The 20,579-nt window shown below is 36.0% G+C and overlaps 1 protein-coding gene across 4 annotated transcripts in view; it reads left to right on the top strand.

Annotated features, from left to right (window-relative positions):
• The window catches only part of LOC150095088 (REST corepressor 3-like), a 207,022-nt gene that overhangs the window by 151,903 nt on the left and 34,540 nt on the right, over positions 1-20,579 (top strand). For all 4 annotated transcript variants that reach the window (XM_090410972.1, XM_090410971.1, XM_090410974.1 and 1 more), the window contains 2 exons: positions 695-819; positions 6,562-6,622. In XM_090410972.1, coding sequence (XP_090267098.1) covers positions 695-819; positions 6,562-6,622 — 186 coding nt within the window. The remainder of the gene's footprint in view (positions 1-694; positions 820-6,561; positions 6,623-20,579) is intronic.

The raw sequence follows: 20,579 nt of genomic DNA on the forward strand, positions 1-20,579 counted from the left end.
GATCAGAGTAATTATTTTCAGAAAGAGCTTAAAAAGTTGACAAATGTAACAACTATTTATTTAGAAGAGAGAGAGAGAGAAACAATCCATAGTGTACATAATGTAATACTGCATATAATATTCATATTGTTAATAAGTCATTTTTTATTACTTTATCAGTTAGTTGATTGTATTCTTTTATTTTTTGCTAGATGTTATTGTAATATTTAAAAGATAAGATTATAATAGATGGTGATGATACTTCATAAACTTTGTTTGTGAAGTATCATCACCATCACAACTATCATCACAACTACACTACTTGTATACAGAGGGTATTCAATTTACATCAGTTGCCTTATTATCTCCCAATGCACAGCACACTTCCTTTCAGACATGTATTATTGCTGTGTTATAGGAAGGGTCACTAGCCAGACTTGTTTCAAATTTTATTGTTTATTATAATTTACTTTAACAAAGAAGAAAAACTTTCCATAAAAGATAACTGTCTATACAATATATTTAACAATATAATCAATTATTTTAAAAAATTGAAATAAACAAAAGATTTTTATATACTTTTTAAAAGAAGTTAGCAGCTGTTAATATTATAGGTTTTTTAAGTAGTACATCATCAAACAGTATATTTGATATCTGAATGGATACCAGTTGCTTTTTATTTTTATTTTATTTTATTTTTTTAAATAACTTGCAGCTTCCAGATAAGAGTATAGCAAGTTTGGTCAAATATTACTACTCATGGAAAAAGATGAGAAGCAGAACCAGCCTTATGGATCGGCAAGTGCGAAAAATGGCCTCCCAAAAGGGGGAGGATGGAAGGTATGCATGTAGAAGACCTTTATTAATCTGGCTTAGTTGGATTATTTTTTTTTATCAAAACTACAACTACATAAGATGGATATGCCATATTATAATGTAACTCTGATTTTAATAGCAAGTAGCGTTATGTGTCAAAAAATTTATACACAAACAGTAAACATGATAATAAAAATAAATAAGAGACAGATTCACTTATGTTGAGACTAAAATGTCATTTAATGACTGTAGAACTTTTAGTCATGTTCCATAATCATTTAACAGTGCTTTAGATACAATTAACATATTCAGCTGGACTGTGTTTTTTGCTCATATGCCACTTTGGACAGGCACAGTTTTACACATGCATGCCAGTTTCAAGTTTTTCTAGTAGATTTTTCATTAAACTAATATTTATGAAATATTATTATTATTATTATCATTATCCAGGCCTCCATTGAGTCAAAAGACTCATCGTGGGAGGTCGTTTTTAGGAAACACAAAGTTTATCATACCACTCCTTGAACTTATTGACCATTCTTCCTCTAACCACTCTCTCAGGCAATGCATTCCACAGTTCAACCACCTTCCATGCAAAGAAACCACTCCTCACTCTCTCTTGCTCACAGCTTCCTTTTGTAACTTCCAGGGATGGCCCTTGTCATCGCTCCTTCCCACCGTTCCACCAAGTGAAAGAACTCCCCAATGTCTACCCTGTAACTCCTCTCAGCAGTTTAAAAGTCTCGATCATATCACCTCTCCTCCCTTCTATCCACCAAACTCTGCAGTCCACATTCCCTCAGTCGATCCTAGTAACTGACATTGTACAGTTCTGAAACCATCTTTGTTATTTGCCTCTGTACCCTTTCGACAGTTAATTTATCCCGTTCAAATCTTGGGAACCAAATCTGAGAACAATATTCTAAGTGTGGTCTGATCAGAGTCTTATACAATGGAATGATAACTCTTTTATCTCTAAGTATTGCAGCAGTCCTCTGGGTCACCTCACCACCTTTGCAATATGCTCCCTGAATTTCAGTTTTCTATCAGTCATCACCCCAGATCTTTTGTCTCCCCTACTTCCTCCAGTGTAGCTCCTCCCATCCATGGATCCCAAACTTCAAGACTTTACATTTTGCTGCATTCTCAGATAACTTATGAGTATTCTCAAAATATTCTAAAATAAATTTATAAATATTTCATAAATATTCCTGTAACATTTATGAAATATTTCAGCCATTTTCCTCCAACTTAGTTTCTCACTTGTCAGCACCAATATTGTCAGATCTTATATTTCATTCTTCCAAGGTACTTTTGATTGCATCAGCCCATTAGAATTTTATAAATATATATATGTATGAAACATTTCCTTTTAAAAATATTACTTAATACGGTGTAATATTTCTGGTCTCTGTGTTTTTTTTATTTTTATATTTCTATCTATCTGTGTCGCTGTTCTTACACATCCTAAGTTGTTCTCTTTTCTATCTTTATCTCTGTTTAACTCTATTCCTTCTATCTCCTTATTAGTTTTAATTATTCCTTACTACTCGATACCTATTCCTTCTATCTGTTTAAACTTTATATTTTCATATTCTGTGTTAATACAATTCTCTATGTTCTCATTTACTCTACCTTCCGTATTTTTATTCTTATACCTGAGAACACTAGAAATTTATTTTCGTTAACGACTGCGCCACTAGTGGTCCCTTCGTGGTATGAGAAATAGTAATACTTCCAATAGGCCTCTATCTAACATAAACCCCTTCTCAATTATTAATATACAGTCGTGACTTTTATGCGCCTCTTATCGTAGCTATCATTTAACTTCCCACTTACAGAATCGAGCTTATTCGGAAACAGTGCATTGCGTGTTAAAGATCAGGTGGCACTCCTTGAATATATAAGCATTTTTTTATACTAAGATTAAATATACAACTCTCACAATAGGAAAATGCTTCTAACTTCAGTTTAGGCTAAGCTCTATATGACAAAACTTCAATATCAATTTCCCGCAATTATACAATAAATTTACAAGAATCACTGCAACAAACTTATAATTTCTAGTCTAAGCTAACTATCATATAACAAAACTTCCTTAGCAATCTTCTGTAATTATGCAACAAAAGGAAACTTGAAATTCATTGTAATCAAAAATAAAAGAAAACTTCAAGCCCAATTACTTCTTAGGAAATTATTATGCTCTGGTCTATATATCTATAAATTCCAACTATTAACTTGCATCAAATCCTCTCAGACTATATCTATCTTAGCACTATAAACTTAGCAGTTTATCTAAGAAAGTTCTCTTACATCACAATCAATATTATATGTAATAAACAATTCACATAAGTTCTTTATCCATTTAGTGCACTTCTTCACAGTTTCTTTCCAGGGTTTTGGATTTCTCCTTAGTGAGTCTCGGAGCACCGGCATCTCATCTGAAATGGTTGGCAGGGTCTGGAATGCGATTTCTCGGCATCTTGAAAAGGGTCCAATGATCAGAGTGTATGTAGATTCATCTAAGCGGCAAAGCATTCTGGTCCGGTATGGCTACTGCCTCCATGGCTCATCGCTTCCAGCGACCGTCCATCGCAACATCATTAGAATTGGACGACTTGCGGTGGATCGACTTCCTTCTCTTCTTTTCCTCCTTCCGATTTTGGTGTGTCCCAACCAAAAAAAATGTCAATTTCGATAGTTGAAGATCCATGCCTTATATTCATCCTTCCACAGAACTCTGGATGAAGGTTTGAGACTCCCAAACATTTCTGCGTGACTCTCTTGTTCTTCTATTAAATCCGATTTCTCTTTCTCCCCTTAAGACACTGACCTTTAAGGTGGTCTTAGACTGGGTTTGTAAACAAGAGGTTTCTCTTACGCTCAATAAGATTCTGATGGCAAAGGCATTGCCCTTGGCTTTAACATTTTGGACATTTTTTGTTTATACAAGTGAGCAAGCTAATTCCCCTTGGGCTTTATACATAGGCTTTTAGTATTATATTTACAGAAACAATCAAAGTTATTTTGGTAAGCTTTCTAGATGTGACCTCTGTAAAAGTCTATGCAAAGAGCCTTGAATTTTTCACTGCATCGAATTTTACAACAGTTCACACAGGATGTCAGTTTATCTCCACAAACCAGGTTTGTGGAGATAAACTGGAGATATACATATTTTCTCCACAAGTATACAAGATACTTGTGGAGATATACATATTTTCCAGGTTTGTGGAATTCTTGTTTAATCTTTCCCCCTCCTCTCCCACAACTATACTGAGTAATTTTTATTATTTTTTTTCCACTATTAATTTCAGTTTTATTATTAAACTAGTAGTTACAGGTTCAGCTCTCTCCCTGCTTTTAACATCATACATTTTAACATGCTATGATTTTTAATTGGTATTCTATTTTATTTTCTGTTTAACTGATTCTAAGCACTGACAGTGGTTATGAAAAATAAATGAAAATTTTGAGTAATTCAATGATGTCTTTCTCATTGTAAATGAATCTGTCTCTTATATATTTTTATTATCAAATAGTGTTATATTTGAAATGAACATATCCACTATACAGTATGACCAAAAACTAGACTGTAGTAAATGTGGAGTCATTAACAGTGTTCAGTGATTAATTCACTTAATTAAAATTATGTCATTATAGGATAAACTTTTTTTTCTGAGAAAAATTTTGATTTAAAAAAAAAAAAAGGAAAGAAAGAAGGGGTGCTTAAGGGTCAAAGCTGTATAACTGAGAGGAGACCTCCACATAGCCATTAAAGGAATGTGGAGAACCGACCAGGGCTTCTGACCTAATGTCCAATCCTCACCTTCTCGTGGTGCACCCTGTTTGGTATCATCTACTTGGATACTGAACGAACGAGGATGGGCTGGCAATTTGGGATTTAGCCGACCAAATTGTATTCTTATTGGTTAAACCAAAATAAAAAACGATGGTACGACATGACAAAATTTCATGCCAGCTGGGGCGTCGCCCGGTTAAACAAGGCCCTGTTAGGGAACCAGGGCAAACAGCGAAAAGTCAGCTACTGGAACAAATCTGAAAACAAACCCCAACTCAACATCACCAGAGTTAAAGATCGGTACTACCAACATAAGAAGCCTGAATGGCAAAGAAATGGAGCTAGCTGAGGAATTAGATAAGTACCAGATCGACATAATGGTGGGAGGTCACAGTGATGACCTCCCACCATAATGTAATAACAGCATACCTTTCCTAGGAAATGTGTTTTACATTAAGGAAAATACCAAGAATAGCCATCAGAACTTTACTACCTTTGCTGCAAGTTGCCCGAGTTTGTACTACGTACTTGGACTACTTGCATTAGCTCATGCTAGTAGTTGCCAATACTTTTATAGTTTATTATACTATATTTGGCATGAAACGCTCTGATTCCAATCTTTGAGTTTCTTATTCGGTTTTAAAACAATGTGGGATTTAATATACCCTTAATTTAAATTATAAAGATTCTTCCCTTCTTAGACAGGATTTGAATCTAGGTCTTTCAGATAGGCAGCTTAGTTTACCACCTGAATTATGGAGGGCTCTGTGTGATTTTGTATTAAATTATAAAAATTGTTCAACTTTGACAAAATGCTGTTTAAAGAAGTTAATTTAGATTTAGGCAGTATATTAGAGTTTATATATTTTTTTATTATTTCTGCCCTTGGCATCGGCAGAAAGCCAAATGGTGGTAGTTACTTTCTGAAGTATTAGAATTTAGGTGAGGAGGGATTCGACTGTGGTATTTGTAATATGCAGGGTTATGCTGATCACATGAACTGTAAACACTGCTTTAGCTGAATTAAAGCAGATACCACAGGTAGTACAGGTAAATATGGAATGATACTGTGTAATTAGTGTCAACTTTGAGAAGTCACTAAATCTTATCTAGGTGTCTAGATCAGCCATAAAAATTATTTAACTGAAAAGAATCACTGGGATAGGAAATACAGTGGCTGAGATTCTTAAGAAATTTGATAACTTTAGTAGCTGAAAGTGTCATGGGATTGAAAGGGACAGATTGACAGTAACTAAATATAAATTCATGATTTGATTGAAAATAGGTGATTATTGGTAAATGAATCTGATATTCTTATTGCTTTGGCCATGATGATTACACCAAGTACAACAGATAACTGCTTGCTTCTACCCCCCCCCCCCCCCCATGCTTTTATGAATGAAATAAATTTTCTTATGACTGTATGGAATACTGGGCCAAGCCACAGAAATGAGGCATTAGGATGCATATACTTCAGTGGCAGGTTGTCAACCATAGCATCCAACCGTGAATAAAACTTTTGAAGTAGTATGAGTGATTTCTAATAACTGAATTAGCATGATTTATTTTTTATCCAATAAAATTTTACGTAACAAAATTTTATATACATATTTGCATCGTAAAAAAAAACTATCACTTCACAAGTGCAGAGGGAATTAGTCTACAGCCTGCAGTTAGAGCAGACTGTTGTAGTTTTCCTTGTTCTTCACTATTGTTAGTTTAATTTAAAATTATTTATACAGTATATATTTATGTCTCTGCACTATCTTAATGAATAAACAAAAACTTATTCATTACTATATTTCCACTCACATAATCCAATTATGTGAGTATATTTCCACTCACATAATCTACATTCAAACTATATTTCCACTCACATAATCCAATTCATAATACAGTGCCTGTCTGAAAATATACAGTAAAATTTTCAGTATTTTCATTGCTAAAATTTTTCTCCATTTTTTTAGTGATGCTTCAGAAATTATGTCAGAGAATGATAGTGACTTTGAGACAGAAAATAAGGAAGGCGTGAGTATACTTTTTCTTTTAATTGATTTTCTATATTTTCAGCTTCTGTTTGAAAATTTGTAATTTTATGTTTTCTTGTAATTATTCCTTAATTTTTTTTTTTCCTTTTCAAAAAAAAAAAAAGTTTTCAAACATTTACATCAGGGGTCTTCAACGCATCGCCCACAGGCCACCTGTGGCCTGCGGAGCTCTTTGCCGTGGCCTGCCTGCCATTTTGAAAAAATAACTACTTAACATTAAGACATGATTAAATAAAAAATAATTTCAGTGAAGCCCGCAGACCACTAAGCTATACTGCGGTATTTAGAATTGTAAGATGCTTTCCAGATTCACAAGGAACGCTGTGCATTTGATACTTTACATAAAATCCTATAAAAATAAATATTAAATAGACATGCTTCTTCAGCCATCTACCAGTGCCAAGCGGTACTTAACTACTAGTACTAATGTCACAGGTAGATGGCTGAAACAGTAGTTCGTTCGAGTGTGCTGTCTAACTCCTTCCAGATACATCTCAAAAGTTCTCGATACTTCGTTATTTTCATATAAATACAAGAGGATCTCATCCACAGTCAGGCAGTCATGAACAGAGTGCTATTCATGTATAAGCGCACACAGGTTCATTGTGTCAGCCATGTTCTATTGTGGTTTTATATTGCCAGACTTTTTTCATTAGTGTGAGACATGTTCAGTGGATAATAACCTTCATATGGCCATGTTGGATCATTTTTTGGGTTCGCCTTCCATAACTATGGTGTAAATCAAGTGATTCTTGTTGGATTTTTAATGAAAAGTAGACCAGTTTATATTTTTTTTGTGCCGATCGACGATAAGCCAATGTGTTTAATTTGTTGTGAGTCAGTATCACTATCAAAAGAATATAATATAAAACGACACTACGAGACAAAGTATGCGTCCAATTTTGATCACGTCCAACGGCGGTTTCATGTGGACAAAGTGAACTGTCTCCAAATTAATTTAAGATGCCAGCAGGGTACGTTTAAAAGGCAGAAGGAAGAGAGCAAAGTGTGCATCAAGTTATGTAATAGCTGAAAAAATTGCTAAAAAATCAAAAGCTTTCTTGGACGGTGAGTTTGTGAAAGTGTGTCTCATCGTTACTGGGGATATTCTGTGCCCAAATAATAAAAAAGTATATTTAAAAAACCGAGTTTGTCTGGGGTAACTGTAGCACAACGTGTCGAAGAACTTGCCAATGACATTGAAGGAACTTTAAAAAATGGTCGTCCAAATTTACGTCATATTCATTTGCTTTAGATGAGATCACAGATGTGAAGGATACAGCACAACTGGTTATCTTTGTCCGTGGCATTGATCAACAATTCAATATGACAGAAGAACTGCTAGCCCTTGTATCTATGAAGGGAATGATGAAAGGCACTGATATTCTTGAAGCTGCCAAGAAAACGCTACAGCGTTTTGACCTCAGCTTAACCAATCTTGAGGGTGTGGTAACTGATGGTGCCCCTGCTATGGTGGGAAAGAACTTAGGGTTTGTTGCGCTGCTATGGAAAGAACCGGAACTAGAAGGAAAAGATTTCGTCTATTACCACTGTTTAATCCACCAGGAGAATTTGTGCATGAAAACTATTGGATTTGAGAATGTCATGAAAGTTATTGTGACTGTCATCAACATTATTAGGGCAAGAGGATTGAATCATCGTCAATTCCAAGAGTTTTTGACTCAAGAGTGCGAAGCAGATCACAGCGATGTGGTTTATTATAGTGATGTGCATTGGTTGAGCAGAGGGAAGGTTCTTAAAAGAGTCTTTGACTTAAGGAGCTAAATACAGCAGTCCATGCAAACCAATTGAAGAATTTAGCGATCCGAAGTGGATGACAGATTTTGCCTTTCTCATCGACATCTCATTGCATATGAATGACCTAAATACGTGGCTACAATCCAAAGATCAACTGGTGCACACTCTGTTTGATCACATCAAAGCTTTTGTGGCCAAGCTCAAACTTTGTGAGGCACAACTTGAAAAAAATGACTTAACTCATTTTCAGCTTCTTGCTGAGTCCAACTGTTTGTCTCTTAATGAATATGCTACAAAATTAGCCATGTTGTGAAGTAAGTTCGAAGAGAGGGATTTAGTGATTTTCGTAACCAACAGTCTTCTTTAGATTTATTTTCAATGCCATTCAGTGTCAATGCTGCGGAAATGCCAGGCTCAAATGGAGCTGCTTGAACTCCAAAACAACTCTTCTTTGAGAGAAAAATTATTCAATGTGCCCTTGCTTACATTTTACAAAGACTACATTTCTGAGGAAGCATTCCCTAATCTTTGTTGGCATGCTTTGAAGATGTGTGCTTTGTTAGGAAGCACATACTTATGTGAGTAGTTCTTCTCCAGAATGAAGCATGTGAAGTCCAAGACAAGAACTCAGATTATGGACCAACATCACAAGAATACTCTGCGCATAGTGACTTCCAACATTCATGCCAACATCGACAAGCTGGTCAAGGAAAAACATTGCCAAGTTTCCCATTGACATTGTAAAAAATTAATGTTTTCTTCATTAAATTATCTTTTTTTCAAGCATTGATTGCATTTACTTATGAACTCGACTCCTATCTACACTCTTAAAGCTGAGTTTGTTTATTTTTATAGGAGTTTATGTAAAGTATCAAATGCACACCGTTCCTCGTGAATCTGGAAAGCATCTTACAATTTTAAATACCGCAATGTAGCCTAGTGGCCTGCAGGCTTCATTGAAATTTTTAATGCGACCCACACTATCTGAAAGGTTGAAGACCCCTGATTTGCATTAACTTATATATATGTGTATAAGTATTTGTGTGGCATACTAGATTTTTTCAGGATTAATTACAAAGAACAGCATAAAATTTATTTTATTATTATTATTATTATTATTATAACAAACCCCTACAAAGTCAACATACTTGTCATGAAAAGTCTCATTCAGCCAGGAACATTATCATGGTAAACTGATAGATGTGTTATGTGTTGCTGGTATTCACAGCACTCATCATCATCATCCAATTTCTGATATGTACCCTTGGGGGATTGTACAGCATATTATGATAGTACGACACATGAACACTAAAAGAGCTGTATACAAAATACTGTTCAAACTAGTTTTAATTTATAGATATGAGAGCTGGGTTTGAAATAAAGTATTTGATCAAAGACTAGAAACCACATATATGAGAGTTCTGAAAATTATGGGAGTGATCATTGGGAGAATTCTTTTAAAAATGAAGATATTAGGGTGGAACTTGACATTGTTAGCATTCAAGGAAAGTGTGTACAGATCTAGTCTCAGGTGATATGATCACATAAACAGGATAGAAAGAGAAAGGTTAGCAAAACAAGTGTGTTGCCAGGATGACATGCAAATGTCCAGAGGGATATCAAGATCTAGGTGGATTGCTGTTCTTAGAAGCATCTTTGAAGGCTAAAATATAAGATTTGACAATACTGATGTCCTGACAGATGTCAGACTAATCTGGAGGAAAATTGTTATTGGGAATTATTAATAATGTGAGCTCTTTATGATGTGGCTGCTGTTGCTGAAAGAGATAGCTTCCGCTGCTTGTTTTTTGTATTCCTTCAGTAGAATAAATAGCCTTGTCCCTGTTCAGTAGAGTTTAAATGATGTGCAAAGTGCTGGATGATGGCATTCGTTGACTTGTATATATATATATATATGTGGGTGTGTGTGGTGAAACGATTTGATTAGTTTAGTTATTTTTTTTTCAGTTTTTGGTCAGTTTTAATGTGGGTTGGATATCAAGGTATTTGTTTGTGGTATGCCAGAGTGATTTATTAACTTTTTCTTTTCAGCTAATAACACAGATTTGGATCTGGGATTTTATTATAGAAATAAGTTAACTTATGAATTAAAGAGATTGGTATTGCATGGGTGTAACAGTTTGTAAATTGTTTTATGTTTCACATGCGCTATATACAAATCAGCATTAAACTAAAATGTATGTTCTAAAGAGAAAGAGGCTCACAAACTTAACATCATACATCACACAAAATTTCTTTTCTTCTCTTCAAGATCATGGGATTTGAAAAAAACACACAACCAAAAGCAGTTAAATTCAAACTTATCAAGCACAGCTTCAACAGTAGCCTTTGAAATGCAGTTTTTTCCTTTGGAATACAAAGGTAACTTTGACAGTGTTTGTCAAAGTTTCCTTTTTTACTTCTGGAGACTTCTTTCTTATTCTTAAGCAAAAAAAAATCATCTTTTGTATTCAGAACATTTAACAAGAACAAATTTTCTGCTTAATAACAAAAGGAACTGTCCATTACTTTGGGAAAAATTATATAATTCTTCTTATCACTTTTATGTACACTCCAACAAAAGAAATTAATTTGTTAATTTTGCAAAAACTGTTTATTTCCCTCTTAACACTCTCCTCCGTCTTTTTGACTTCAAATAAACATCCTGTCCTTTACACTATATTTCTTCCCTAAACTTCCAACTTTCAGAACATAGTTGACTAGAACATATTCTGTTCTAATCGACAGCTGTTCTTTTTTTCTCTCTCAGTATATCAACTTTCTCTTTGGAAATACCAACTTTGCTCAAGTGCGCTACTGGTTGGCATGGCAAATAACATAGTGGTGGGATGAAAACAAAATCATCACTTGCTGTGTAAACAAGACTACAGTTCTTTATTAGATTGGAAAATTCAATGTTTTCTTCTCTCAAAGTTTTTCAGTTACAGAAACAAAAACTAAATTCAAGGTAAGTCCTTTTTACTTGCTTGATACTAATAACATCACAATTAAACAGTTTACAACAGGCCATAACTATATAATAATTTCTTTTGTACAAAATATGAGTAAAGAAATTTCTGATTACAAGAAATAATGCATTAGCATTTTACATTTAGTAAAATCTTCACATATATAATAAAACAAAAACTTATTCTTTTTATTTATTTATTTATTCAAAATTGGCCATCACTAAACATTTTTTTAAAAATATGTGTAAGGCAATCTGGTATTGCTAAATACCAGATATCCTATGCATATCATTAATGTACCATTCTTGCATTTGGGATAGCATCCCAGAAATTTTCCTAAAAGTTAAAAAAAAAAAATCATTAATGGAATTCAAAATATAGTAGTTTGGTAATTCTTCTCTTATTGCTCAGTCCATCCTATATATTTCTTCCTTCAGCACGTATATTCTTTCCCCTTTCCTCTCAACCTATAGAAATTTAAACTACACATAGACAAGAACCATACATGATCCAACATCAAACTCACCAAATTGCCTTTTTTCCCCTCTCTATCTCTTTTTCTTTGAAAATAGCCCTTTTCCTCTTCTGGTTTTTTTTTCCTTAAACGAATACTTTTTTTAACTGTTCAGAACATATGTCCACCTTGTAATGCATAAATGCCACTGGTAGTTTTGGATTTTGTTATGATTATTATTATTATTATTATTTAGGCCTCCAAGGAGTCAAAAGACTCATCGCAGGAGGTCCTTCCTAGGAAGCACAAAGTCTATCATACCACTCCTTAAACTCATTGACCGTTCTCGCTCTCGCCACTCTATCAGGCAATGTTCCACGGTTCAACCACCCTCCATGCAAAGAAACCACTCCTCACCTTCTTGTTCACAGTTTCCTTTCGTAACTTCCAGGGATGGCCCCTTGTCATCACTCCTTCCCACTGTTCAACCAAGCGAAAGAACTCCCCAGTGTCAACCCTGTAACCACCTCTCAACAATTTGAAAGTCTCAATTATATCATCTCTCCTTCTTCTATCCACCAAACCCTGCAGTCCACATCCCTCAGCCAACCCTCATAACTAACATTGTACAATCCTGAAACTGTCTTTGTTATCTGCCTTTGTACCCTTTCCACAGTTAATTTATCCCCTTCAAATCGTGGGGACCAAATCAGAGAACAATTTGTTCTCTGATTTGGTCTGACCCTGATCAGACCACACTTTATTAAGTGTGGTCTGATCAGGGTCTTATACAATGGAATGATAATTCTTTTATCGCTGCAGGTCAGCATCCTTCTCATTATTGCAGCAATCCTCTGTGTTACCTTCACCACCTTTGCAATATGTCCCCTGAATTTCAGGTTTCTATCAATCATCAACCCCAGATCTCTTGTCTCCCCTACTTCCTCCAGTATAGCTCCTTCAATAGAGTATGCAGTGTCCCAAACCTCAAGACCTTACATTTTGCTGCATTAAACTGATACCCCCATTAATTTACCCATCTGACTAGCTTATTCAAATCCTCTTGCAGGACTACCACATCTGCACTATTACTAATAACCCTTCTCAGCTTCACATCATCCGCAAACAACTGAATATCCCCCTACAATGCACTGACAATGGCATTGATATAAAAGTTAAACAATATAGGTTCCAGTAATGAGCCCTGTGGGACCCCACTTGTAACTCTCTGCCTCCTTGAAACTGTCCCACCATACACAACTCTCTGATACCTATCGGACAGCCAATCCTGAATCCAGTTGACCAACCTGACATCCAAACCCATGTGCTGCAACTTCAATATCAGCTTATCATGTAGCATCCTGTCAAATGCCTTCACTAAATCCAAGAAAATGGCAGTATATTGTAAAATTCGATGCAGCGTCATAATTCTTACAATGTTTATTGCATCGATTTTACAGGAGTCGCATCCGAAATTCAAAGAATTGTAAACTTGTATATGATAGATGTAAATAATAATATCAGCCCATATAAAATTAGCATAGAAAAATTTACGTGATACTGTAGATAGAAGATATACGAGTGTGTATTTCCAAAAGTATGTTAGAATTACCTACATAAGTAATACAAAATGCCCATCTGTAGAGACCCAGAGGAATTAAACATGCTAAAATAAAGGAAACAGGTATCTAAAAATAGAGGTTTAGGGACAATTACCTTAGAGTTCGGAAATATATTTGATGTATCACTTGGTATAGGGTAGAATGGAAACCCATTGTAACCAAAGCAGTCCGACACCGCTGTCAAGGTCGATAGCAAAAGGCGGTATACATCAGAAGCTGTTACGCTATACTGAAAAGGGGATTAAACTACACTTCAGGGAGATAGAAGTCAGAACTTTCTAGAAGGAAAGGAGTTAGCACGTGATAGGTATGGGGATCTCAGACCTTAGTTCAAAGTTTGCACGGAAATATTTGGGGTCTGAGAAACTTTGCAGGGTCCCGTGAGAGGCGAAATAAAAAGGGTCAAGAATCGACTATCGTGCATTGGCAGACTTGACGCAAGGAGAAGAGGGGGGGGAGGTCGATTCATGGAATCCCGGATGAATTTGTGGAGGGTAACCGGAGGCGAAACCTTATAGAGCAAGTAGCAGCTCAGGACCTGGGTGACAAGGCCTTGACCATCAGACTGTACGTCCTAGTGCCTACAACGGTGAAAGATCGAGCTCCAGCCCTGCAAGAAATTCCAGAGGAGAACACAGTTTCCATGATGCGTCTGAAGCGATAGAGCAAGCCTTAACAATAGAGGGGGATCCAAAATAAGCCCGAAGAGAAGATACGACTAAGTGCAATTGTGCCTATGAAAGAATTAATGTGAGTTGAATTTTTTTGTTGAAAAACTTTCTCTTATTTATGATGTGAAGGACTGTTTTGGATAGACTGAATTCTTAGAATTGAAAAATGTAATAGATTGAAAACTAATTCGCATGAAGTGAATCTGCTTTTAGAATAATTGAAAAGATGTTAATGAAAGTTTAAGCTTACGTTGTATTGCATTGAAATGGTTTAAAAGAACTGATAAGAAAATTATAAAATTTAGAATTGTAATGGTGTGAGAAGTTGGTTGCTAAGTGAGTGTTACATTTTTTTTGTGAAAGTTAGAATTGGAGGTTTTATTAGTCAGAGCATGATAATTCCTAGATTGTAAATGGGCTGATAGTTATTTGATATATAGAATTAATTGTTTGATGATTTACGTCTTTGATGTTTATAACATGCCGAAGAGTTGTCCTACATGATGTTTTTATTTTTGATTCATAGCCTTGGAGGGTGCTTAAGGGTCAAAGCTGTATAACTGAGAGGAGACCTCCACATAGCCTTTAAAGGAATGCAGAGAACCGACCAGGGCTTCTGACCTAATGTCCGATCCTCACCCTCTCGTAGTGCACCCTGTTGGGTATCTACTTGGATACTGAACGAACAAGGATGGGCTGGCAATTTGGGATTTAGCCAACCAAATTGTATTCTTATTGGTTAAACCAAAATAAAAAAATGATGGTACAACATGACAAAATTTCATGCCGGCTGGAGCGTCGCCCAGTTAAACAAGGCCGCCGTTGTTTTCGCCAGGGAACCAGGGCGAACAGCGAAAAGTCAGCTACTGGAACAAATCCGAAAACAAACCCCAACTCAACATCACCAGAGTTAAAGATCGGTACTATCAACGTAAGAAGCCTGAATGGCAAAGAAATGGAGCTAGCTGAGGAATTAGATAAGTACCAGATCGACATAATAGGGGTGACTGAAACAAAAAAGACCAAAACTGGTGAGATCTTTCTGAGCAATAAATACAAAATGTTATATTCAGGCAATGACAATCAAGGAAAAGAAGGAGTAGCCATAGTATTCAACACAAAATACGAGGCTAATCTTCTTGAATGGCAGTCAATCTCAAGTAGAGTAATGTGGGCAAATATGAGAATGGGGAACTGGACAATGAGACTTATTTGTGCCTATGGTCCCACAGAAGGTTCTACTAAAGTAGAAGTGGAAGAATTTTTTGAGGCTTTAGTAAAAGTAACTGACACGATGAAAAATGAAAAATTGATTCTTGTTGGGGATCTAAATAGCAGAGTAGGAAATGATTGCGAGACATACAAAAATATTTTGGGAAAATTTGAGGAAAAGAGCAAAGCTAATCATAATGGCAAATATCTGTTGGATTTCTGTTCAGGACATGGACTGGTTATTACTAACACCATGTTCCAACATAAAAATGTGCATAAATTCACATGGAGAGAAGAGGCTAGAAATAAGAAAAGTCTCATTGACTATGTTATTGTTGATAGTGATGCTTTCTCTCTGGTGCAGGACACCAGAGTGTACAGAGGATTTGAAATTGGAAGTGATCACTATTTAGTCTTGAGCAGGATAAAATTGAATTTCATATTGAAAAAAATAACATGTAAGAAAGTTTTAAAGCGAATAAAAGTGCAGCTCTCAGATGTGAACGGTAGACTAAAATACGCGAAGATTATTGAAGAAAAAATGAAAGAGTTTGAGAACAGGAATCAAAGCTTGGAGATTCAGTGGCAAACTCTGAAGAAAACATTGATTGATTCTGTCAGAGAGGCATGTGGGTGAGGTTGTCTGCAAGGATAAAAAAAATCAGAACTCCCTGGTGGACACAGGAAGTTAAAGAGGCAGTGAAGGAAACGAAGAAAGCATATCAAAAGTTCCTGTCAATAAGTCAGCTTGTGCTCTTAGAGAATATATAGACAAATGCAAGAATGCTAAACACTGTGTAAAACTAGCTAAACAAAAGTCATGGGAGGACTTTGGCAAGGATATAGAAAATAAATATCAAGAAGGTGGCAAAATATTCTGGAGGTTGTTGAAGAAGCTTAGGAATGGAGGAAAGAGTGCTGTAAAAGGAGTTAGAGATGATAAAGGTGACATGAAAATGGTAGAAAAAAGATATCCTTGAAGTATGGAGTAATTACTTTGAAAAACTGCTAAATGAAACAAGCAGTGATGACAGCACAGTGGTAAAAAACACTGATCAGGCATGCAGTCAGGAATACCTATCCATACTTGAAGTAGAAAAAGCAATCAAAGGCTTGAAATGTGGAAAGGCAGCAGGAGTAGATGATATTCGACCAGAAATGCTGAATTATGGTGGTATAAAAGTCTTACAGTGGCTGCACTGCATAGTTCAGAAAGCCTGGACAGAGGGACGAATTCCCGATGATTGGAGTAGAGCTCTAATAGTACCTATATATAAAAAGGGAAATAAAACTGAATGTGATAATTACAGAGGTGTTTCCCTACTGAGTGTTCCTGGCAAGATCTATGCAAGTATACTTGAGAAACGATTGAGAAGAATTGTGAAAGAAAAGCTTGGTGAAGAACAAGCTGGATTCAGGCCAAATAGAGGCTGTCAGGATCAGATCTTCACTTTACGACAATTGGGCGAGAAAGCATGGGAATATAACAAAGATCTGTATTTAAGTTTTGTCGATTTGGAAAAGGCATATGACAAGGTGCCAAGAGAGAAGCTATTCAATACTCTGCAGCTATTCAATATGGTGTCAATGAGGCATTATATCAAGCAATACTTAGTCTTTATTTGAGGTGTAAGTCAGCAGTTAGAATTAAAGCAAGTACAGGAAGATGGTTTAATGTTAAATCTGGTGTGAGACAAGGATGTACATTATCCCCTCTGTTATTCATTATCTATATGGATCACATTATGAAGGAAAGTGGTATTAAACATGATATCAAAATTGGAGATGTTAATGTCAGCTCTTTGCTTTATGCAGATGATGTTATACTTCTAAATAAATCCACTACAAGTCTACGAGATTCTCTGACTAAATTGAATAACTGTTGTAATAGATATGGTATGAAGGTCAGCAATAAAAAGACAAAGACAATGAAAATAGGCAGAATCATTGAAAATGTCAACTGTGTTGTGGATGGAGAACCTGTGGAACAAGTAAAACATTTCAGCTACTTAGGCACGATTTTTACTGAAGATGGTAAATTAAATATAGAAATAGACAACAGAATCAGCAAAGCAGGTATGGTAGGAAGTCAATTGAATAAATTCATATGGAATAAGAGAGAAATTAGTCGGAACACTAAATTAGCTGTATACAAGACAGTGTTCAAACCAGTTTTAACTTATGGATCTGAGAGCTGGGTCAGAAGTAAAACACTTGACCAAAGACTAGAGATCGCAGATATGAGAGTCCTGAGAAAGATTATAGGCGTGAACAGATGGCATCAATGGCAATATCATATTAAAAACGAGGATATTAGGAAAGAACTTGACATTGTCAGCGTCCAGGAATGCGTTAGCAGAGCTAATCTCAGGTGGTATGGTCACTTAAATAGAATGGGCGAGGAAAGATTAGCAAAACGACCCAGAGGAAGACCAAGATATAGGTGGATTGATACGGTACAAAGTGCCTTAGACGATAGAAATATAAGATCTGATAATGTTGGAGAGTTGACAAGTAACAGACTGATTTGGAGGAAAATTGTAGATAGGAAGTTAGTAATGATGTAATTTTTTTTCATGTAGTACTAACATATCATGTACACCCTTTGAGGGTACATGGCAGGAATTTGATGATGATGATGATTCATAGCCTTGAGAGGAAATCATAGTAACATCATTTAAGTGTATACATTGTATTACTGTCTTAGTGTAAATAAATATGTTTGTTTTATTTATAAGAAGTGCCGTCTGATCTTTTTAGCAACTGCACTGTTCTCAAATAAAATCCGATCCTGTAAGCGGGAAAGAAGTTAAACCTTGGTACGAATTTTATGTTAGGAGTTAGCCACGACTGTAATTAACTGTATAGAGGTGCTTTACTGGAAGTGTAAATACTTTTTTATGCAAATTAGAGATTTTTGTGGCGCAGTCTGGAATAATCAAATAAATTTCTAGAAATCTCAAGTATAATATACTGAAAGTAGAGAAAAGGAATTAAGGTTAACTGACTATATAGAAAGGTAACGGATCAGGATAAAGTATAATAAAGTTAACGAATGAAAATATAGATAGATATATTACAACATTGATAGACAGATTAAAGAAACATAGATATTTTACAGTGGCCTGGTAACATTAGTAAATTTATATATAAAAAAAGTAACAATCAAAATATTACAATATGCCTATCCATCATCTACTGTTCTTGTAACTTATTATAAAAGGCTAGCATATTACTAAAACAAGAGCATTCCCTCACAAATCCATGTTGACTCTCACTGCTAACATTACCCTCATCTGCCCAATGTTGTATAAGGTCCCTAACTAATTTCTCCAAGATCTTAACAACTACTGATGACACACAAACTGGCCTATAATTAGACACTTCCAGTCTGCTGCAATGGCACTATCTTGCCTTCCTTCCATTCCCTGGGCACCTTTCCCATAGCCAGACTTTCATTGAAAAGCCAGGTCAAAGGAGCTGTCAGGTTCTTAGCACATTCTCTCAAAACTCGTGGTGTACTACCATCTAGTCCTACAGCTTTCCTGACATCCAGAGTACTCAGTATTTGGAACACGCTCTCCTCCGGCACTTCTAAACCTCGAACCTGCCCTATCCCTCTAGTATTAAAATTTACTCCTCCAGGATGAAATACACCAATAAAGTGTTCATTGAACAATTCCACTATGTCCTCTACATCAGTCACTCTATTCCCATTTTTATCCCACAATGTCATTCTTCCACAATCATTTCTCCTCCTACTGGCCACGTAGCTAAAAAATTCCTTAGGATTTTCTTTGGATCTTAGAAAACAGTCTCTTCTCATATTCCAGTTTCACCTTCATTACCATACTAGTCTTGGCCTGTGGCTTATAATTCTTCATTCATCTGCTCTTCACCTGTCTCCTTATATCTCTTCCATAGCCACTTTTTCAAATGCAGTTCCTGTTTAATATTGTTTGTCATCCACTTTGCACCAAATTGTGTCCTCTTCTTCACTTGTAGAATACAGCTTACTATTGCTGCTAACAAATATTCCTTCACAATTTCCCAAGCACTAAAGATATCCCGACATTCCAATTTCTCCCTCCATGAAACTTCCCCAAGTTGATGTCTAAGTCTATCATAATCACCTGCCTTATAATTCCACATATGTTCCCATCTCTTTGATACTCCTACATGTCTTGGAGAAAGTAGTCAAGAGAAAAATACAGGAATGGATAGATGAAAATGGGATACTGTATGGGGGACAGCATGGTTTTGTGAAAGGTAGATCATACCTCAGTAACTTGCTCACGTTTTATAACACAGTGACGGCTGAACTGGATAAGGATAATAGGTTTACAGTGATACTGCTGGACCTTGCTAAGGCCTTTGACAGGATACCACATGGAATTCTAATCAGTAAACTGCAGCATATGGGGATGGATATAGGGTTGGTGAGATGGATAGGAGGGTGGTTGATGGAGAGATATCAGAGAGTAGTTTATTCAGGAGTAGAGTCCAAAAGACGGCCTGTGACTAGTGGTGTGCCACAGGGTTCTGTTCTTGGACCACTACTATTTAATTTGTTCATTAACGATATAGGAAAGGATCTGAGAGGAACAGTTCATTTGTTTGCTGATGATGCAAAGTTGGGTAGGGCAATAGTGAATGCAGAAGATGTCAAAATTTTGCAGGACGACTTGGATAGATTGAAGTTCTGGGCCAGGGAGAATGGATGTCAATTTAATGTGACAAATTGTAAGGTTATACATTTTGGGTGAAAATGATTAGCAGCAGCAGTATACCACATTGGTGGAACCGTACTCCAGGAGATTGACGAGGCCAGGGATTTGGGAGTGTTGGTGGATAGGGAGTTGAAGTTTAGGGGGCACATTGCGAAAGTGGCTAAATCAGCTCATCAAATCACTTGGTTACCGAAGAATACTTTGACGAGCAGAGACAAGCAAGTTATTGTTCCTCTCTATCGAGCCTTGATAAGATCCCATCATGACTACTGTACCCAGATTTGGGCACCAGGGTTTCTTCTTGATGGGGAGGAGGTGGAGAGGATCCAGAGGCGAGTGACCAAGATGAAGCAGATCTATGGAATGAAACTTATGAGAACAGGTTGAAGATTTGTGGTTGCAGAAATTGGTTGATAGGCAGAAAAGGGGTGATATGATTGAGACATTCAAATTACTGAAGGGTTTCTATAAGATTAATTCAGAAGATATTTTTGAGAACAGGACTGGTGGTGGGAGGACTT

This window comes from Typopeltis vanoorti, chromosome 21 (genome assembly GCF_054136105.1).
Source record: "Typopeltis vanoorti isolate ZY-2024b chromosome 21, IOZ_Tvanoo_1.0, whole genome shotgun sequence".
Lineage (NCBI taxonomy): Eukaryota > Metazoa > Arthropoda > Arachnida > Uropygi > Thelyphonidae > Typopeltis > Typopeltis vanoorti.